Source organism: Rhinatrema bivittatum, chromosome 4, assembly GCF_901001135.1.
Source record: "Rhinatrema bivittatum chromosome 4, aRhiBiv1.1, whole genome shotgun sequence".
NCBI classification, from domain to species: domain Eukaryota; kingdom Metazoa; phylum Chordata; class Amphibia; order Gymnophiona; family Rhinatrematidae; genus Rhinatrema; species Rhinatrema bivittatum.
The window spans coordinates 453,808,706-453,831,729 of record NC_042618.1 but is presented as its reverse complement, the minus strand read 5'-3'; the positions used below and the strand labels follow the sequence as shown (position 1 = coordinate 453,831,729).

At 43.6% G+C, this 23,024-nt stretch overlaps 1 protein-coding gene across 1 annotated transcript in view; it reads right to left on the bottom strand.

Moving 5' to 3' along the window:
• The window catches only part of SLC6A15 (solute carrier family 6 member 15), a 99,941-nt gene that overhangs the window by 35,703 nt on the left and 41,214 nt on the right, over nucleotides 1–23,024 (bottom strand). The window contains 3 exon segments of the mRNA XM_029597086.1: nucleotides 8,275–8,385; nucleotides 19,977–20,158; nucleotides 21,696–21,822. Of these exon segments, the coding sequence (XP_029452946.1) occupies nucleotides 8,275–8,385; nucleotides 19,977–20,158; nucleotides 21,696–21,822 (420 nt within the window).

Genomic DNA, 23,024 nt, shown 5'->3' with positions numbered 1-23,024 from the left:
TTCAAGCGACAATGCCTAGCAAAAGTGTTCAACGACTTCCCAGTAGCTGCCCAGCAAATTTCATGCAGAGACGCTTATTGTGATTCAGCCCAGAAAGTTGCCTGAGAATGCATCAAGTGCGCCACTAAAACCCCCGGCAGCGGGCATCCTTTAGAAATAAAAGTCAGCTCGATCACTTCCTTCAGCCACTGCACAACTGTAGCCTTAGATGACTTTTTTCCCTTCTTTGGACCACTCCAAAGTATAAAGAGGTGATCTGCTCTACAAATAGATGATGCAATCTATGGAAATCATTAGAGACTTTTAGAGGCCTCAATAATGCATGCCTCCAATCTAAGAGCCTAAGCTCCCCCACGTGAGGTGTAGAGGAATCCAAATCCATAAAAGCTGGAAGCTCTACTGTCTAAGATGGAACACCAAGACTACCACAGGTAGAAAGGAAGGCACCATGCATAAAGATACCCCCGAATCGGACATCTGTAGGAATGGATATCGACATGACAGCACCTGGAGCTCTGAAATTCTCCTGGCTGAACAAATAGCCAGCAAGAAAACCATTTTAAGAGTCAAGTCCTTAACCGTGGCTCTCTTTAGTGGTTCAAACCGAGCCTCACACAATCCTCTAAGGACTAGATTCAGATTTCAAGATGGAAAAACATTCTGCATCTGAGGATGCAAGTTCTTAGCTCCCTGAAGGAAACGTATAACATCCAGATACGTGGACAGAGGATACCCTTGCACCTTATCCTGGAGACAACCCAGTGTCACTACCTGGACTCTCAGAAAGTTAAAGACCAGTCCCTTGACAAGAACCTTTCTGTAGAAAAGCCAAAAATATGAAACACCATAGCCTGAACAGATCGAGGCTGCACTCCGTCAACAGCAGACCAGGATTTGAAGATCCTCCAAATTCACACATACGTCAAGGATGTAGAAGATCGCCTAGCCTGTAATCAGGTGGAAATAACCTCTTCATAATATCCCCTACATGTCAGATGTCTCCTTTCAGAATCGAAACCACAAGACAGAAGTGAGCCGCCTGACCCAAAAATATTGGGCCCTGGTAGAAAGCAGTCGACCAATGTCCAAACCTCAGGGATTCATCTATGGCCATGTTGCTCAGATCTGGGAAACATGGTCAATGTGGCCATTCTGGAGCTACCTCAATCATGTTGCCCAGATGTTTCTCTATCCACTGTAATCCCTTGTCCACCAGAGGCCACGGGAGGGAAGACAAAGAAGAATCCCTCAAGTCCATGGCAGCACCAGAGCTCCGATTCCTTTGTACCGAGTTCTGTTCAGCTGCTGTAAAACCACAACACCTTGGTTTTCCCTTTGGTCGGGATACCCCCATCTTCCATGAATGAGAGACATTGCTGCCTCCGACAGCTCCCATTCCCTGGGGTCTAACTTTATCTAACTGATAAAATATGCCTGAATGTTGTTCACTCCGGAGATGTGATATGCAGCCAGCCGCTCCAAGTGCTGCTCTTCCCAGGGTATCAAATCTGGAGCCTCACGAGCCACTGCCTGATTCTTGATTCTGCCTTGATAGTTGATGCAGTCCACCACTGTCACATTGCCTGATAGGATCCATACTGAATGGCCACGTAACCTTGGCAGCAGGCCAGCAATGTAAAATGCACCGCTCTTGTCTCAAACCAATTGATAGGTCATGAGGATTCCTGTTTCAATCACTGGCCTTGCGCCGATTGATCTTGCTACACTGCCCTCCATCTGGAGAGGCTTCTATCGGTGGAGACTATTATCAAATTTGGAATCTCCAATTCCACACTACGCTCGAGACTAGTGAGAGAAAGCCACCACGAAAGACTGCCCCTGCTTCCCTCTCTAAAGGAAGAGGAAGATGAAACTCTTCCAATAACATATTCCAGCGGGAGAGAAGAGCCCCTTATAGAAAAACCAGCAGGAAACCTCTATCAGAATCAAAGACTCCTCAGTGCAAGTGCCTCTCTGCAGAACAGGGAACTGCCATTGACAGTTGAGGAGGGGATTCCCCTGCCTCTCCTGCCGATGCTGCTAGGGAATCAAAAATGGCCGCTGTTTCCATGGTGATGGAGAAAGCCTCAGCGCTAGACCCCTTCACCCACAAGGCTTGCTCTACCGGTGCGGTCATGCTCGACACATACTCCCGAATGCCATGCTGCTTTTGCCGCACACAAACCCTGTTCCTCCCCGCACCTGCAGCACCACTGGCAAGCAGGGGAACAGTCCCTCAGTGCCACGGAGCCAACATCTGGTCTCCTCCACAGGCAGAGAAGCTGCTGAAAAACCTCATCACTGAGCTCCCCGAGCTGCAAAGGCAGCTCCCCCCCGGAACCCCACTGCTGCACAGATTCCTCTAACTAATTCCTTGTTCTCTCTCTCTCTTTTTTTTTTTTACTCTCTAAGAACAAAGATATATAGAAATCAATATTTTCCTTTGGTGAAGAGGTTCAGGTTCCAGGATTGCAGGCTGCATGGAGGATCAGAAAAGAGCCAGACCACTGGCTATATCCATCTCCTTTTGCCAAACTTTAGCAACCCAGTCCAGGATAAACCGTATAAAAGGGATACTTCCCTGCTCCATTGGGCTTGCAGTGCAGAACTGCCAGCAATTCCACTACTGTTTCATGGGGATGAGGGATCTGGATGTCCACCCCACAGACCTCTGGACCGAGCCATCAGAAGAGTCACCAACTCCCTGCTTGTCCACCTCAAACCAAGGGGGAAAGCCCCACCAGGACCTCACAACCCTCGGGAGGATCCAGAAATTTGGTCTTTTAATCTTTTTTTCTTTCTCTCCAGACTGGGAGGATCCAGAAATTTGGTCTTTTAATCTTTTTTTCTTTCTCTCCAGACTGGAGACAGAGAAATACAGGTCAATACTGAGGGACTGCAGGTGGCACGCTGGGTTACGTACAGTGTCAATGAAACTTTCTCTGTCTCCATCTGCTGGCAGGGAGGCAAAACCCAGGAGTCTGAACTGATCTGAGTACGTACAGGGAACAATATATTTTTCATTGAAAATTACCACAGTTCCACATTTATGCATACACAATGAGGATCATTTTCAAAGGGACGTCTGTGGGAAAGTAGTTCTTAATCTGCAGAAACGGTCCTTTGGAAAACTGCATGACTGATACACTTGTGAAATGACGGTTGATATGTACAGTATTCATTTACTTTTACACACAAAGGAGGGAGAGGAGTTCCAGGGGGTGGAGTCTAGGTGGGTTTGGGACTTATGTGCTTGCTTTTTTAATAATAAAGTACGTGCAGAATTTGTGTCAGCAAAACAACCTATACCAAATAGCAAGAATAATTGCATGCATGTAGTTTTGTTGAGATCATTTTCAAAATGGACTTGCGTGCGTAGGTCTACTTTGAAAACTGGTCTAAGTCATGCGTATATTCACCGGCTAACTTACATAGGATGTTACAAAATATAGCCTATCCATGAAAGATGAGAGTTTGCAGTAAGGACACCTAGCATGCATCCACAGTATGTACTAAAGCCCTGGAATACTCATTAAACCGGTTTAACAAGATGATGGCGTATACACATTAAAATAAGCACATTTGCACATGTAAATGGGAGACATCAGATGCATGTGGTAAATAATGTGGTATGCTTTTCCCCACCTCACAGGTCCTGTCACTTTATAGCTCTCACACTATTTAATGGACTCAGCAACACAGAAGATTGTAGGCTCAGGATGGAAAAGATGTGAATGCTAGAGAAGGAGGAATCAGAGGGGTTCTACACTTGATCTTAGCCAAAAGAATGTCGAGGGGGTGCTTGAAAGCCAAGTAATGAGTGAATCGACAACTGACAGTACTCTGTAAACCCCCCCCCCCCGCCCCCCCGCCCCACCTCCCCTCCCAAAACATGAAGTTTAGTGGGGTGTCCAGTTATGGTCCATGGAAAAGTTGGCCACCCTAGTTCACACGCCCCCCAAAAAGTGCCAGAACCCTCAAACCCCACCTCATAATGTAAACAATAAATTCAGATTAGGTCCATCTAAACCTGAATGGCAAAGAAACTGGAATCAAGCAGTTCTATATAATATGGGTGCTGCTAGTCCTCAGATATCGGCCTGCCATTGACTGCTTGGGCCAGGGTCTAAATTTAGCTGTCTCTCATCAATTTTCAGCTCCGGGCAGCTTAATCTTCTTCCTCTCTCCGGGATTATCTCCATGGCTGCCCACTTTTCCAGGAGCCAAATTGATCCACATGTTGAATGGGACACTTCCCCCCTGAGATCGGCTGCCAGACTCTCAAGTTAAGTGTCTAGATCCTTCCAAAAATCTTCATGTTAGTAAGTGTACCTTTGGCTCTGCCACTCAAGTCCTTTCTTTTTTCTAATTTGCAATGTTTTAATTGTTGTATTTCTTCTTGGTTTGTAACTGGACCCCTTGTTAATTTGTGATCTGATTTAAGTAGACTGTAATAAGAATTAGCATGTGAATTATTTTTTTTTTTATTCAGATGACATTTTTTTCTCGTCTCTGGATGTATCTATGCTGTTTCTGTTCAAGGAATTTTGTCTTGGTAAGTACATTTATAAAATTCCTTGCTACTAAATTAGCAAAGAGGTACTGTATTTCACTCAAAACGTATCCACTATCAGTGTTCATTCAATGTATATGTAGCTATTTTCAAGAATGCAGCATCAGAAAAATTTGTGTGCTAATAAAATTTACATCCACCATATCTCGCCACACAATGGGCCCCGAGCGGTATCACCGGTAAGCACTCAAAAATGTCATTCATTTGCCGGTTCTATCACGACAGTCCCCTTACAAAAGCTAAACTAATTTTATTGTAACTATTACACTGAAACTCTCAACTATGAAATATTTTTACTTATCTAAAAAAATTAAATGATCCCAGGATCCCACTATTGATAAATTTTCTAAAGTTGGATCACCCAACATGAATTTATACAATTCTAAATAAATAATTTTAAATATGTCATATACATTTCAACTTTTTGTTTTACCAGCTGTTAATCACTAGATGGAGCTAAATACTTTATACTCTTCTTCCAATTCTGTAGCAGATTTGTTGTGCCGAGATAGAATATGATTTGGTTCTACTTTAAAGCAGTATTTTGAACCATCTTTCCCTCTTAGAGTTGGGTATCACTTAACTTTCAGCACAAAATGGTCTAGAAGCTTAATCGTGCAAGTCACAAAGTTTGACAGGTCGACATTTATTTATTTAATTAAATTATATAGAATGATTTATAACCTGCATCTGCCAAGGTTCAGGGTGGAGAACATAAAAACATACACAAAATAAAATTAAAAAAAAAATAAAACAGTACTCAGTAAATAGAAACACTAACAATCAAAGATTGCTGGCTTGCAGGAGCATCAAAGCTAAACATTGTGTACAACGATGGAAAGTAGGTCTTATAGAATGAAAAACAGAAATACAGAGGCCAAATTAGGGAGTGGGCTGGCTACAGGCTGAGTCTAGGAAGAAATGGCTGAAAATAGGTTTTTAAAGACTTCTTAAAACCTTTTGACTCGTTAAAGGTACGTAAGTAGCGTGATGGGAGTTGCAGAACACAGGCTCTTTCATACGTAACTGAGAGCCTTGCAGCTCGGAAGGAAGGGACTTCCAAAAAGGATTTAGAGGATGAACGGAGCAGTCCGAGAGTGGTTCCAATCCATGGGGATGTGATATGGGGTTGAGAGGGCCCTGAAAGTCAATTAAGGATCAAGGGCTCCAAAGAATGACCAGAAGGGGAGTGCTATCTGGTGGCAAACAGTCATGTGCTTCTTTCCAAACTATGGCAGTAGAGGGGAAAGGGGAGTTGGAAACAATACAAAACAAGACCTGAATCTTATCTGGTTTTCTTTCATTTTGTTTCCAAAGCAAAAAAAAATCAAATAGGAAATTTTTGCTGAGTTTTTATATTTGGTTTCACACTAAAGCACATCCCTAGTATTCACAGCCTGCGAGGGGGAGGAAGGATTAACCATCACGCAGTAGCAATATAGAGATACCAGACTTGGTCCATGTTAATCGGGTTTCAGAGGGCGTCACAGTTTGTGGCCCCTGGCCAAGAAATGTACTTACAATGACTGGACTGAATTGCGTGGGGATATAACAAAGGAAAACAACCTTGGGTAGGTGCAAATGAAGGTTCATAGTGCTATAGCCAGTTCCAGCTGAGCCAGAAGCCCAAAGGAGCAGCAGGAAACTTTCAAGGCAAAACTCTCCTCACCCCTCAAAAAAAAGAATAGTGGGATGAACCCCTGCTCTGGGACTAATGGCAAACTTAATCTCGCATCTTAGTAACCTCTGTGCTGCTTTGAACTCTTTGTAATTCATTCAACGCTTCCCCTATGCCACTGGTTCTCAAAACAATCCTCAGGGTCCTTCCGGCCAATCTGGGTTTCAGCACTTCCACAATGAACATGCATGAGGTATATTTGCATGCACTGCCACCATTGTATGCAAACATATCTTGTTCCTCTTCAGAGTGGCCCAGTGGCTGGCATGCACCACTCTGCTACGCGTAAAGGTAAATTTTAATACCCGTGCACGGGTATAATTGTGCGTGCGGTTCCCGGTGCGTGCGCACGGATGCGCCGACTTTATCACATGCGCACACTGATGAGTGCATGTTATAAAATCTGCTACCTGCGTGCATGTGCGCGTGAATGCCGACACACACGTAAGGAGGGGAAATTTTACATCATGCGCGCAGCGATGGCCTAGGCCTTTTCCCAGTTCCTTCCCAGTCCACTCCAATAAAGGAGCGGACAAGGAGGGAACTTCCTAAACCCCCTAGCTAACCTGCCTCCCTTTTCCCGTATCTGCACCGACCCCTAAAATCCCGCTAATTAACCTTTTTTCTGTTTTAATACTTACCTGCTCTCCGAAGCAGTAGCAGGTTGCGCACGCCAGTCGGTGCCGGCGTGTGCTTCGGCGCGACCATGTCCAATGACGCTGTCCCAGCCCGTCCATGCCATGCCTATGCCCTGCCCAGACCCTGCCCCCAGCCCGCCCCTTTTTTCACAAACCTGTTCTTTTGTGCATATTGGGAGATACTCGCATTGCCGCGGGTGTTTGAAAATCCCCACGGCGCACGCGGCCCAGCCAGGCATGTATCTCCCAGTTTTCACACGCAGGCCAGGTTTTTAAAATCGGGCCTTATGTTTACGGCTTTCAATCAGCCTCTGGCACCTTCATCCGGTCTAGTTTCAGGATATCTGCAATGACTACGCATGAGAGTTATTTGCACACTATGGAATCCATGCATGGAACTACAGCTCATGCATATTCACTACAGATATCCAAGTAAAAATCCAAGTGGTCGGGGGTCCCTGAGGGCAGGTTTGAGAATCACTGAAGTAATTAAAAAGAAGGGAGGAAACAGTTAGCACTGTTTCATTAAGGACAGGCCGAGTCAGTCCTACCTTTTACTCTCACTGCGTCTATGATCTGGTAGTCTCAGTTATTTTTAAGAGTAGCACTGCTACATGTCCAGAGCAGCAAGGGGGCAAAACTAGAATTGGCTTAGCCTGTCCCTTCTAACACGGGGCTAGTTGGTCATCTTAAGCACAGAGGTGGTGGAGGACCTGTATAAATTTGACCTTGCAACTGGAATTTGTGCGGTGCAGTAAACACAGATTACACTGAAAAAAAGCACAGCTATTGCCTGACCCTTTACCCTCCCATTCTCAATTCACAGGTCACTAGAAATGGAAGCTGCTATTCCCTTTAATGCCCAGATTTTCTACTTGAAGATCAAACAAATAATCAATGGCAGGAGAAGAACCTAGCAGTTTCTCCTTAATTGTCCTTTTATCCTTCTGGGCTATCTCGCTTACATTTTAGTCGTTAGAAATGTTTTAATTACTGTGATGCAAAGAATTTAGAAGGCACCTCCACATCAACTACAACAGTCCATAGTGAAAGAAACATTTCTGTGAAAGGAAAGTTGAAAAATACTTTCATAGTTCTCAATTATTTATGATGCACCAAAACCTAGATGTTGAAACATAATTCAATACTTCCCTTTTCAAGACCACAGGTCATATTTGTAAATAGATTAGTAACACATGAAAAAAATACGTCAGTGAATTTAACCTGACTTTCAAGGCGGTCTCACTTTTTCCACAATTCCCTAAATTATCTGGTATAAAAACTTGCCCAGGATTAACTACACAAGCTCCTTCGAAGCATGAGAGTTGCATCAGGCATTACCTAGACTTTGTAAATTTGAACTTGAAAAAGAACTGAGCACATACCTTGGGGGTGAACATGTGACGAATCCCATCCAATGCACCACTTAAGAGCAGGCCTCTCACCAGGAAGCAGATAAGTACCAAATACGGGAAAATGGAACTAAAATACATGACCTGAAAAAGAACAAAATGGACAGGAAAGGAATCCAAAGTCATATCCTCAGTCTTCCTTTTCTTTAGACTGGTTTACTGCAGACCGTTCAAGCTTCATTTGAACAAGCCAAATCTGCCATACAAGTTTGTTTAAAAAAAAAAACTGTAAAAGAAGGCCCATAATTCATGTACTTAAATTAAGCATTATGTTATAGCTGAGTCAATGCAGCAAGTTAACAAAAATTCTAGGATAGCGTCACACCATTTGTTTCTTTCCAGACTGTAGACAAATTAGATCTAGGTTTGAAAACACCCATGCCTATAGAGGGCACACTTTCAGATATTATTTCTTTTCACTAAACAAAAGAAACCAAAATTTCACAGAAAGTAAGAAAAAAGAGGCACTACTGCAATAAATACTGTCCATTAGCATATACTAATTTATGAGGGATATATCACAAGAAATATATATGTAGCTCTGTCCCAAAACTGTGACATATCAATCCATATTTTAATAGCAGCAGGGATAAAAATGGATCCCATGCCTTTAAGAACAGATGATGATGTCACCAGTGGAAAATATGAGTTGATTCAGGAGAAATACTACGAATACAGGTCTGCCAAGACCTTTAGTTTAGAAGCAGGGTTATATAGCTTTCTCCTGGAGGCCCAAATGCCTCAGCAACCTACCAGAGCCCCTAGGATGACTATAGCAACAGGGCAACTGGAAACCTCAACATCTAATTCAACTCTCAGAAATAAGTTACTTTCATCTGGGAAATGGACTCTGCTGGTTGTTCCAGATAAATGAATTCTACCTGCAAGGCACAATAGCTGCTGTGGAGCCGGTGCTATTGGAACTTGCTCAATTAACCTTAAGTTTTGTTCTGCAAATAAACTGGCATTATGAAACCACCACCCAGTGTTAGCCACAACTCATTTCAGGGTTTGGGTTGAAGTGAGGTGAATGTTGCCAGAGGATTTCTTCCTATCTGAAGGGGCCAGTAAATAAAGAGAGTATTTTGCAAGTCACAGAAGGGATAATTCTCTCTGTCTGAATTGCCTTGGGTTCAGTCTGCAACAAGACCTGCTTGACCATTTCCACTAGAAGCCCAGTAATCAGGAAGGGAATCTGAACGCAATCACCAGCAACTACTTACATATAAAAAATATTTTAAGAGTTTTAGTCCCACTTATCGCTCGTCCTTATGATTATAGAATCTTCTGTGCTTATTTATTTATTTTATATTTTGCCTCTTGGAACTTCAAAGCGAATACATTCAGGTTTTGCAGGTATTTTCCTATCTCCAGGGAGCTTATCATAAATAAAATATATTTTATTACCATAGTATTTAGTATTGCAATTATTTATTTTACTTTGTGCTGGGGGGGATTGTATAGTATTTTTTATTAAGTGATTCTTTTGGCGTGTGTACAGTGGGGTAGATAATCGAACATTAGCCGTTTTTCTAAGTTAGCGGGATAGACATATGTGGCTAAGTTTGATGCGATATTTAGCGGCACAGCTAAGCCACTGAACATATGCATATATATCGGCGCTTCGCTGTATAAGTTATAACTGGCTATCAGGATCATTCTTTAAAACGCGATGGGCACATCTCGGTGGTAAAATTTAAATTAGGAGAAGGGGTAGAGTTAGGGAGGAATTTAGGCAGGGTTAAGGCTAATGAGGCTGCGGCCCCGCTGCGGGCAATAATGTTTTGGACATGAGAAATAGAACCACCTTTTGCCGTGGCACTATCTAGGCCTAAGTTAGACCTGCTCTATGACAGGTCTAACTTAGCCGCATAAAATTGCTAGTTAGCCGCGTAACTTATACGGCTAACTTACAGGCCGATACAGTACAGTGCGCTCCGACGCTCTTGGACGCACGTTTTCCCTTACCCCTTATTCAGTAAGGGGAGGAAAATGCGCGTCCAACCCGCGGCACCTAATAGCGCCCTCAACATGCAAATGCATGTTGATGGCCCTATTAGGTATGCGCATGGGATACAGAAGTAGCGCCGACCCAAAGGTCGGCGCTAATTTCTTCCGGTGCCGGGAAAGTGCACAGAAAAGCAGTAAAAACTGCTTTTCTGTGCACCCTCCGACTTAATATCGCTATGATATTAAGTCGGTCCCAAAAAGTAAAAAAAGTAAAAAAAAAAAAAAAAAATTTTGAATTCGGCCCGCGGCTGTCGGGACAAAAACCAGACGCTCAATTTTGCCGGCGTCCGGTTTCCGAGCCCGTGGCTATCAGCGGGCTCAAGAACCGTCGCCAGCAAAATTGAGCGTCGGCTGTCAAACCCGCTGACAGCTGCCGCTCCTGTCAAAAAGGAGGCATAAGGGACGCGCTAGTGTCCCTAGCGCCTCCTTTTACCCGGATCTACCGCGTCACCTAATTTAAATAGAGAATCGCGCACACCGGCGAAGGGCTGGTGCGTGTGCCGGGAGAGCGGGCGTTCGTCCGCTCTCCCGCGGACTTTACTGTATCGGCCCGTTTCTTTGCCCCAATCCACCTACTCCAAGCCCACAACTTTCGCGGCTAAATTTTAGCCAGGAAAAAGCTTTGGGGCCTATTTACTAAACTACATTATTGTAATTGCAGGCTTTAATTCACATTACAACAGCATTAACATGCCTTAAAAGCACTAACATAGTTTAGTGAATACTGGTTTCCTAGCATGTAGATAGATGGACTCAGGACCAGTGGTTTATGCTCACCTGCCAGCAGATGGAGATGGGGCAAGCTGACATCACAGTATATATAATCCTGCAGTGACCCCAGCCTGCCAGTATTCTCCGTCTCCAGTAGATGGTGGACATGCATTTCCCTATGGGGATTACTTTGCATTTTTTGGAAGGAGAAATTTGAATTAAGAAACTGAACAGAGAGTTTCCATAAAAAATGTGGCACCTTAAGGAATGCATTCATCTTCTTAAAATCCAAAGTGGGACAAAATGTATCTTCCTTCTTTGGCACTACTAAGAAAATGGACTTAGCACCCAAACCTTGTTCTGCCTCTGGCACTAGAACTACTGTTGCAAAGTGAAGCAGGCAGTCTCAGGTAAACCTGGCTTATTCCATCTTTTCTCTGGATGAACAAGGAGAGACAATGAACATGTCTACCGCCGGCTGAACAAATTCTAAGATGTAAATGTCATTTACAATGGAAAGGACCCATTGGTCCATAGTTATTTGGGTCCATTCTTTGTAAAATTGGGCTAAATGACCCCTTATTTGAATCACCGAAGAATGAACCCACTGACATTCATCGTGAACTCTTAAGCATTCCTGAGCTGATGACGGCTACATCTTTAGTCGAACTGCAGCCCATCAAGAGTGAGCCCTCCTGACTGATTTAAGAGCCTATTGGGTACAGTCCATGCTTCTCAGACAGAGGTTCACAGCTGCTATGACTGGGCACAGACCGAAGAGAAGCGGGGAAATTATAAACAGGGGGCAATCCTAGGTAACTGTGAATGAAGACTCATGGTGCCCACGTCCCAGTTGGGATAGGTTCCAACGCAGTTGAAAGCCCAAAGAAATAGGAGGAAGATGCCAAGTCAAAACTTTACTATGGCATTTTTAGTACTGCATTGTTTACCATTTTATTACTTTTAGTAGCCTTGTCTTATGAATTAGTTTGGAAATGAATAAAAATGACTCCTATTAATTAAATGGTGTATAAAGAAACTAAATGCTCACAGTGAGAATCCAAGAGGAATGCTAATCTCTCTGGGTGAACTAATCTTTTTATTGAGCCTGGAAACAGAGTTCCTTGCAGCTACTGGATGAAACCACATAACACAACCAGAGGTATTTCCTACTGTTTCTTCTGCAACAAGCAGCAAGCCAGTGCCACGGTAAACAGGCTCAGCCCTAGAAAGAACACATTTTTGTCTTTTCAACGCAGTTATGAGCAAGCTCTTCCACCAACTCTTTCTCTTTATTTCCTAAATAACTGCATTTAATTCTTTTAAAAGAAAACAAAGTAGCATGATTGCCATGTTCATCCACCTGAATATGCAAAAATCAGACGATACCTTTCCATTGGACTTACTCAGTACATTTGTGCCTAGCTGTTATGGATCAGTTCGTGAAGAAATAGCACATTTCCACCTAGCATAAATAGTAAGGTTAGCTAGGCGTGAGGTTGCCCCCATTATAGGCCATTTCAGCTTAGAAGTTATAGGATGGAGACATCTCTATCAATCCCCCTGCCCTCAATCCTTTTCATGACTTGTGATGGTGTATGCGACAAGCTCACCTCTAATTGATTCTACTATTTAAGTCCAGTGGATTTGCGCTGTTTCTTCACCGACCTGATGAAGGGAGCATAACTCTTCAAAGCTCATTCCAGACAGAGTTAGTCCCATAATATGGTTCTTCCTACAGCATGTTTGCTCAACCTTATTTCTACGTATTCAAGTGGACTAACATTGCAAAAAGATACAAGGAAGGAGAGGAGGGGGTTCAGTCCCTGCACTCCCATCTTAAACTACCAAAAAAAAATATTTGAAGCATCGTAAAAAAAAGCAGAAACTTAGAGGAGCAAGTAAGGTCTTCATTTAAGAAAGGAACATATAGGAAAGTGAATAAGAATATCCTAATTTGTTGCTGAGGTTTTCTGAACAGGGGAATTAAAAACATAAGAACATGCCCATACTGGGTCAGACCAAGGGTCCATCAAGCCCAGCATCCTGTTTCCAACAGAGGCAAAACCAGGCCATAAGAACCTGGCAAGTACCCAAAAACTAAGTCTATTCCATGTAACTATTGCTAGCAGTGGCTATTTTCTAAGTCAACTTAATTAATAGCAGTTAATGGACTTCTCCTCCAAGAACTTATCCAATCCTTTTTTAAACACAGCTATACTAACTGCACTAACCACATCCCCTGGCAACAAATTCCAGAGTTTAAGTGTGTGTTGAGTGAAAAAGAATTTTCTTCGATTAGTTTTAAATGTGCTACTTGCTAACTTCATGGACTGCCCCCTAGTCCTTCTAATATTCAAAAGAGTAAATAACCATTTCACATTTACCGTTCTAGACCTCTCATGATTTTAAACACCTCTATCATATCCCCCCTCAGCCGTCTTCTACAAGCTGAACAGCCCTAATCTTTTTCGCCTTTCCTCATAGGGGAGCTGTTCCATCCCCTTTATCATTTTGGTCGCCCTTCTCTGTACCTTCTCCATCGCAACTATATCTTTTTTGAGATGTGTTGACCAGAACTGTACACAGTATTCAAGGTGCGGTCTCACCATGGAGCAATACAGAGGCATTATGACATTTTCCATTTTATTCACCATTCCCTTTCTAAAGCATTGAAATCTCTGCTAAGGAGCCCATTACGAGGACTAATTACTTACAGCACAGACAGAGCCAAAATCTGTTAGGTGAATTTTAAGAGCCTGGTGCACGCCAAAACTGGGAGGTACGCCAGTATGTCCGGTCAGTGTGTGCCAAGCAGATTTAAAAGCCGCTCGTGTATGCGCGTAACTCCTGGTATGCACACAAATAAGAAAGCCCAAAAAGGGACAGAGCGTGGACATGGTCTGGGCAGGGCAAAGGCGGGACATGAGCGTTCCAGGACTTTAACATGAAATGTGCATGTATTTACGCACCAGGGTCCCCTGCTGTTTAACTTTACTACTACTATGGAGGACATGTAAGTTATAAAACAAACAAAAAAAAAAAAACTAAGCTAGTCAGTGGGGGTTTTAAAGGTTCGGGCTAACAGGAGGAAAGGGAGGCTAAAAACCTAGGGTTGGTTTGCAATCCCTATCCCTTAACTGGGCGAACTGGGAAAACAGTAATGGCGTCAGCGAATGTCCCTTATAAAATTCCCCCACTTATGCGGTGGAGGCGACATTTGCGCACATGTGTGCGTGTCCATACAAAATTGTGCGCATATGTACACATGCTCAGCCTATATTATACCATGCGCGAATATACATGCATATGTTATAAAATGGCCGCGTCTTTTGGCACAATCCGGCATACGGCAGTACAAGCCTGAGTTTTCAAAGAGGACTTAAGAGGCACAGACTCGACCACAGAATGTTACACCCGGTTTGGAGCAGGTGCAACTTTCTGTGTGCAGATTTATGCGCACTTATTTTGCATTTTGCCCCTGTGAGTCAGCTCTCTCTAAACTTTGCCCTTTTAATGCTCCGGTGTGGTTGACTGGTGAAGCATTGATTACTCAAGACTGCTGATGAATAAATCTCTAGCCATAGATAGATTCAGATAACTGCCGAAATTTTAAAATTCTTCCATCCTCTATGGACCCAATATTGAAGAAACCGTTCCTATTTTCAAAATGGCACTGACTGGCCCCGAGGTTCGGCTGAAAAGAGATGAAAACATTTGTGGTGCATACCTCCTATAGCAGAGGTTCTCAACCAGTGTGTCGCCAAGCACCGGCAGGTGTGTCGCATGCTCCCGGTCTCTCCCGCTGCTCTTTCTTCCCTGCTGCCTTTGCCGCCGGGCTATCAGCACGTTCAAGCTCAGTGGGAACGACAGCAGTGCTAAAAGAAGCTGTGGCACCCGTGGCTGGCCTTTTCTTCTTCCTGCGCCTGCATTCCCCCCCCCCCCCCCGGACCCACGGTGCGCGGGAAGGAGAAAGAGCCGTGCCACGTGATAAAGTAGCAGCGGCGGCTGCAGCATCGGCCCCAGAGCAATAGAAGCAGCCGGTAATCGAGAAAGGAGACAGCAGCATGAGCCTCCCGCAGTCGATGGAATTCTTCCTTCTTGGCCTGCGGGGGCTGGAGGAGGAGGCTGCTGCAGCTACCATTTGTGCTGGGGGGGGGAGAGAGAGGAAGTGAGTGAGAGAAAGAGAGAGAAGCAGCCAGCCTGTGTGTAAGTGAGAGAATGTATTTGATCGAGAGCATGTGTGTGATTGAGAGAAACTGGTCAGAGAGATGATGTATGTGTATATGTGAGAGACAATGAAAGTGACTGCTTAAGGAGATGACTGATGTGTATGTGAGAGTGTGAGACAGTCAGGGATGTGACTGATGTGTGTGTGTGTGTGTGTGTGTGTGTGAGAAAGAGAGAAAAAGCATGGAAGTGAGAAATCTGGGTATGTGAGAAAGCATGGGAGTAAGAAGCCTGGTGTTGTGGGGGTGTATGTGAAAGAAAGCATGGGAGTGAGAAGCCTGATTATGTGAGAGAGAGCATGGGAGTGGGAAGCCTGTGTGTGTGTGCATGTATGAGAGAGAGACTGGTTGGTAAGGTGACTGGTGTGTATGTGAATGTGAGAGAGAGAGAGAGAATGTGATTCAGGGAATGAGAAGCCTGTGCACATGGAGAGCGAGCATGGAAATGAGAGAGAGACTGGTGTGGGTGTGTGGGTGTAACAGAGAGAAAGTGATTATGGGAATGAGAAGCCTGTGCATGTGAAGAGAGTGAGCATGGGAGTGAGAACCTGGGTGTGTGTGAGACACAGCATGGGAGGGAGAAGCCTGTATATGTAAGACAGAACATGGAAGTGGGAAGCCTGTGTGTGTGTGTATGCATGAGAGAGATCAGGTGACTGGTATGTGCGTGTGTGTGTGTGAGAGAGAGAGAGAGAGAGAGAGAAAGTGATTATGGGAATGAGAAGCCTGTGCATGTGAAGAGTGAGCATGGGAGTGAGAAACCTGGGTGTGTGTGAGACACAGCATGGGAGTGAGAAGCCTGTATATCTGAAAGAGAACATGGGAGTGGGAAGCCTGTGTGTGTGTATGCATGAGAGAGATCAGGTAACTGGTGTGTGTGTTTGGGTATGTGTGTGAGAGAAAGAAAGTGATTATGGGAATGAGAAGCCTGTGCATGTGGAGAGAACAAGCATGGGAGTGAGAGACTGGTGCGTGTGTGTGAGAAAGAGAAAGTGATTATGAGAAGCCCATATATGTAAGTGGAACACTGGAGTGGGAAGCCTGTGTGTGTGTATGGCATGAGAGAAACTGTTCAGGAAGGTGACTGGTGTGTTTGTCAAAGACTGTTTGGGAGATGATTGGTGTGTGAGAGACAGAAACTGGTCATGGGGGCATGACTGATATGGTGTGTGTGTGAGAGACATGGGCCCTAAGGAAGAGGACCATGAGTATAGAGCTTAGCCACTACTGCTGCTTCTGGTGTGTGCTACAGCCTGCATGGAAGAGGAGTAGGAGAGCTGCTGGAGGGGGTAAGTAAAGGTGGCTTTTTAAGTTTATTTTTCTTGATTGACTGCCATTTTAATTATTTAATATTATGTGATGTGTCTGCTTTTTTTTAAATATTTTATTGGTGTTTGGAGAATTTTTAATAGTTTTTATGAGTTTTTAATTGTTGGATGTTATTCTGTTCATAGTTGTTGTGAAACATTTATTCTGCTTATTAGTATAGTTTTACAATTATTTCTGTGTGAGGATATATAGCTGCTTGCTAGTTCTGTTTTCCTAATAAGAGGTGTATTGGTTTTTAGGACCTGATTTAATATTTGTAGTGTTGCCTTTTCATAGATAGGGTTGCTCCTGTTTGAGTGTATTCCATAATACAGGTGTAACTGTGTGCAGATTAGTTTATGTGCATTACTACAGATCCTGAGAGTATGTTAGGCGGTTCTGTGTCTGTTACCGAGATGAGATATTTTACTAGCATGTAAGCGATTGTATCAGTCTTATTTGTTGTGTTTTCTCAAGAGGACATGCATTGGTGGTAAACTGCTGTCTTTTCATAAGTAGGGCTATTGAGCCTGGAAGTAGAAGGAGTTTGAGTTGCTGTTACTGAGATGACACCAGAACCAGAATATCTTTTTTGTAGGGTGAGTTGTATGGGGAATGTCATAATTCTGCTTTACATCCATTATTGTGGGTCAGGGGGGTTCCCGTGGATGCAAACTGTACTTTTACATCTAGCCCTGTGACGATCATGGGTCAGTGTGTCACGCATGTGAGAACCATCTGTCAGGTGTGTCCCGACAGAAAAAAGGTTGAGAACCACTGCCCTATAGGTATGTATTTATTTATATATGTATTTAATAGTTTTTATATATCACTTCACTGATTAAAAATTGATTGCTGCGTTAAGTATTATTATATTATGGTTGTGCACACAAAAGTATCGTTTCATTTTTCATTTCGAGAGGGGAGTTTCTTCAGGGTTTGGTTTAATGTTTATTTCATTTTGATTTGTTTGCTGAACTGAAACAAACACTGAACTTAAAAAAAACCAAATAAGAAATGCTTCCCCAACCCCTCTACACTCTCCACGGCCTCCTTCTAGGTTCCCGCCACCCCCATCCCTTCTTACTCCTATGGGGGTCTCCTGGATAGAAGGGAACAGGTGCAAGCCCCGGTCATTCCTGCCCTGCTGCAGCTGGTCCTACAATGGTGCCGGTCCGTGTTGCAGTTGGCACTTATGCTCTTTTATGGCCATATGGCTCTGGTCGTAGGGCTGGCCAGTGCCATTGTAGGCCTGGAAAGGGCAGGGCAGGAGTGCCTGGGGCTCGTTCTTCTCCCTTACTAAGACACCCCCCCCCCCACACACACACACACACACACACAGAAGGGATAAAAAGAGACTTGGGGGGCCGCAGGGGGATTGTATGTGCCAGTAATTAGTGCACACTATTTGCTAGTGCGCACTAAGGGGCAGATTTTCAAAGGGGTATGCGCGTAAGGTACACGCGTACCCCCCAAAAACCGGCCCCAATTTCCCCCTGCCCGCACCGAGCCTATGTTGAATAGGCTCGGCGGCGCGCACAAGCCCCGGGACGCGCGTAAGTCCCGGGGCTTTCCTGGGGGGCGTGTCGGGGGCGTGTCGTGGCAGCGCATCATTCGGGGGTGGGGCTGGGGGCATGGCCAAGGCCTCCGAAACAGCTCCCAGGCCGGGGAATTGTGCGCCGGCCAGCTGGCCAGCTGGCCAGCGCGCGAGTTACGCCTGTCTCTGGCAGGCGTAACTTTTAAAACAAAGGTAGGGGGGTTTAGATAGGGCTGGGGGGGGTGGGTTAGGTAGGGGAAGGGAGGGGAAGGTGCGGGGGGACGGAAGGAAAGTTCCCTCCGAGGAAAGTTCCCTCCGAGGAATGGAGGCAGGCTGTGCCTCCATTCCCTCCGAGGGAGGGAATGGAGGCACAGCCTGCCTCCATTCCCTCCCTCGGAGGGAATGGAGGCAGGCTGTGCGGCTCGGCGCGCGCATGCTGCCGATTTTGGGCAGCCTTGCGCGCGTACTCTTATAAAATCTACCCTTAAATCCGAAGAATGTTTGTGTAAAGGTCTCTCTGTTGTTTATTTGTTTGTTTTAATCACCGTAATCAGGCTCTCGTTATCTCAGCACCTTTCCAGTTTTAGCTCCCAGCCTCTGGCAGCTCTTTGCATCACAGCAGAGCGCTGTCACTGCCCCTGGCTCTCTCATTACCAGCTGCCATCACCTCGCAATGACTTCACAGGATCAGGTAAGTCTTTATTTTTAAATTTTTATTTAGGGTACTCCCTTTACATTTGGATTTTTCTGAATCAGTCTATTTTTGGTTTGGTGGCAACGAACCATTCCAAAAGTAGACCTATCTGTCATGTTTTAGCCCTGCCCTATATTACAGGGATGCAAAGGTCATCATTTCTACACGAAGGTGTTTAATAAGTACACTGTGCTAAGCTTTGTTGGGAAGCTTTCCCCACTTATGGCTATGAACATTTGTAAAGAGAAGTCGGAAAGGCTTCCACTGCCCGTGATGCTCTATTTCTATTCTATTTATTGCTGATCCAATGACGTGTCATTTAGGCAAACATAAAAGTAGTTTGATTCAGTAACAGAGAAGCTGATCATGACACTGTGCAGGCAACTTTAAAAACTGCTATCTGAAAGTGGCTGCCTGAAAACTGACCCCCCCCCTCCACCTCAATCTGGATAAAAGCAGGCGTCGAGCTCCACGACCTGCTTAGTTTTTGCAGTGTTTGGGAAGGAGACGTTCCCAGGGACCTTTAGAGCAGGATCCGAAAATAATATAGGTGGATTGTATTTTCAAATCTCAGCATGTTATTTTCCATTAAAACTCTTCCTGCACAAACAAAAAAAAATAAAACAGGTATAAAATTACTAAAAAAAAAAAAAAAATGCAGCAAAGCAGAGCATCTAAAACATGTCCTCTGTATTATTTTGCCTTCTCTGACCATCACTAGGGATTTAACAGAGAGGCAGCTGCAGGCTTTTGACACTTTTGCCAAAAATTGATATTTGCCTCTCACTAATGCCAAAATATTTCTGCTTTGGACTGTAGGTGGGCAAAATGGCTTCCCAGTCTGAAATCCTGCGGCCCCTTAATCCTTGTCTTTTTTTTAAATCTACTCACAGATCCCCCTGCTGATGTGCATCTGTTTCTTGAACTCAGAATAACCAAAATGTGCCCATCCCTCCACATGCCCTCCCACCCAGAGCATTTCTTTCAGTCGCAGACTGATTCTGCTCATAAGGAGACGTCAGAAAAGGCCCTGTCCTTCGGGGAATTTACAGAAAACCTGAAATGAGTCACAGGTTTTAAATCTGCCAAGTGTGTGGGGGGTTTACAACACAACTCTTAACAGGGTGCGGAGAACACATACAGTGCAGAAAATAAAATACAGACATCAGCTTAATGCCATTTTTACCTTTCCCGAGGACTGGATGCCTTTGATCATAGCCAGACAGACAATAGCCCAGGCGGCAAGCAAGCAAATGGTCATTTTCCAGTTCAGACCTCCGCTCTCTGAGATCGAGCTGGAGATATTCAGGGCTTCCCTGTACCAGTAATAAGTGGTGGCTGAGCTCTTCTCGCATTCGGGCTCCACGTCTGAAAACAAGAGTTCATAAATGAAGGACGTGCAGTTTAGCCAAGAAAGGGATCACTCTCTCAAGCCATTTTGATTACTGGCAGCCGACGGCCCGAGAGCGGGAGATCGCTCCCGGGCCCCCCGCTGGACCACCAGGGACTTTCGGCAAGTCTTCGGGGGGGGGTCGGGAGGGTGGGAGGATTGTAGTGAATTATGCTTTAAGGGTTGGAGTGGGTTTGGGGTTTGTTTGGGGTTGGTTTTTTTTATAAATGTGCCCTTTCTCCCCCCACACAAAAAACCGATAGGAAAACCACACAAACATTTTTGGGTTTTCCTTTCATTTTGTTCACTCCCCGAAATGCAACGAAATAGGAAATAAAGACGATATTTCCTATTTCGTTGCAAACGAATGCACACCCCTATTATATTCGCATGGAAGCCTACATACTAATATATGTCGTAGGGTAGAGATATGTGTATTCTTAATACACGTGTATACAATACCCATGTGTAATTTAATCTACATGCGGCCACATACACAAGAACATGCCACATTTATCCTCCCATTGTACTTTACCCATAAAACATATAAGCATATATGCATGAAAGTGAGAATGTTCATGTTTCCTATTATATGAATGCTCTTTGATCGTCACTGATCGTGCGTGAGAGCAGGAAGCAGCAGGAATAAACCCCTACCACTGAGTGATGGATAACCATTTTGTAGTCTCTTCCTGTCATATATGCATGGCATTTTATTTAAAATAGAATGTTAAATAAGGTCCTAGTATTGCCACTTTGAGTATTTGTTTTGATATGACTATAACCAAGTATTAAATTAACAAACACTCCAGCCTGATGCCTAATTATTCTCCACTTTGATAGAAAGGCTCATAGGGGTAGATTTTAAAAGGGTGCGAGTGGGCGTACATGTGCGCCCGCCACCCAGCACGCACACACGTACACCCGATTTTATAAAATAAATCGGCCCGGGGCGCATAACCCTTTGAAAATCCGGCCCTTAGTGAATAAAATGGTTAAAGAGTTATCCATTTATGTTAAAATATAAAGTCTGAAGAACACCATTAAATGTTCACATCCTTCATTGATCCATCAGTACTAGGCATCAATTTAACATAATAATCATGACTACAAATTAATTTACAAAAGAAAAATACCTCAGAAATATAAAATATGGACATACAGTATTATAATTAATAATTTTTCAAGTTATGAAAGCAAAATATGCATTTATACACTTAAATGATAATTTGAACTGCATCTAGGTATCTCTAAATTGGTTTCAGTATTAGGGAAATATTTTAAAAATTGTCTAAACCTGACTTAATAGGCAAAAATGGTTTGCAGTACATGAATTGTTACACCTTTTTCTCAATTTGTTTTTATTTTTTGTTATAATCAGATGGTAACCCTCTATGTTGGTAAAACATGTGAACAATGCCATGGGTTTTCGGTTCTGCTTTCTATCAGGCATGTCAGTTTTGGAGCGCTAGACCTTTTCATTTTGGAAGTTAAAATTCAATAAACATATCTTACAGGTGTGAGAAGCATTTTTTGCCAGAGGACACTGATCCCATGGAAGGGGGTGCTGGAAGGACTGAGAGAAATAAAATAAACTCCATCCTATGATGACATTGTAGTACAGAGCCACAAAGTAGCACACCTGTAAAAAAAAACAACCAAAAACAACAAATAAACAAGACATCCAGTGAGCTCTCCTTAATAAGGATATGACTATTTCCTGTGAAACAACATATTAAACATTAATGCTTATATTAATTAATAGTAATTAAACTATGAGGTTTCAGCTTATACTGCTGCAAGAACTTAAAATTGCCAACTGGAGCCACTTTTTCAGGATCCAGTCCTGGTTTTACTTCAGGACGTGCATTTCTTTGATTTAGTTATTTTCTGAACACCTACAGTGTATTCCACTGATTCAAAAGTCATGCCTTCGGTGGATTACACTAGTTGACATAAAATACAATACATGAAGACAAAGAACTCAAATGAAGCTCAAAATCCACCAAGGGCGGTGAAACAGAACTACTGGTCAATAATGGCAATCATAAGACAAGAAAAACATCTGACAAGGTGAATTGGCTACTCTCTCCGTCGCAATCAGGGCCAAAGGCCTGCAGAAAGAAATGTGTCTTGATCTTTTTTTTTTTTTTTTTTTGAAAAGTCAAAGTTCTGAGTGTAAACTGTTCCAAAGAACAGGGCCAGGATTCAAGAAAGATCTAGAATGTGTCTCGGGCATAGCAGTTTAGAGAAGGGTACAGGCGGGCATGATTTTCCTGAGGAACGCAGGGCAAGTGTGGTTACATATTCTGTGAGAAGATAGTTAGGGGCGTCACCTTTCAAGGCGTTAAAAAGACCAATGTTACTATTTTAAATCTGACTCACCAGACAATAGGTTACCAAATGGAGATGACGATAATACATAAGAAGATAAGATATGCCATACTGACTCAAACCAATGGTCCATCCAGCCCAGCATCCTGTTTCCAAAAGTGGTCAATCCAAGTCACAAGTACCTGGCAAGTACCCAAACATTAAATAAATCTCAAGCTGCTATTGATTATTAATAGCAGTTTATGGATCTTTCCTCTAGGAATTTATCCAAACCTTTTTTAAACCCAGTTACATTAACTGCTGTAACCACATTCTCTGGCAATGAATTCCAGAGCTTAAATGTGCGCTGAGTGAAAAAGAATTTACTTCGATTTGTTTTAAATGTGCTACTTGCTAACTTCATGGAATGCCCCCTAGTCCTTCTATTATCTGAGAGAGTAAATAACCGATTTACATTAACTTATTCAAGTCCTTTCATGATTTTGTAGACCTCTATCATTAGAACCTAGT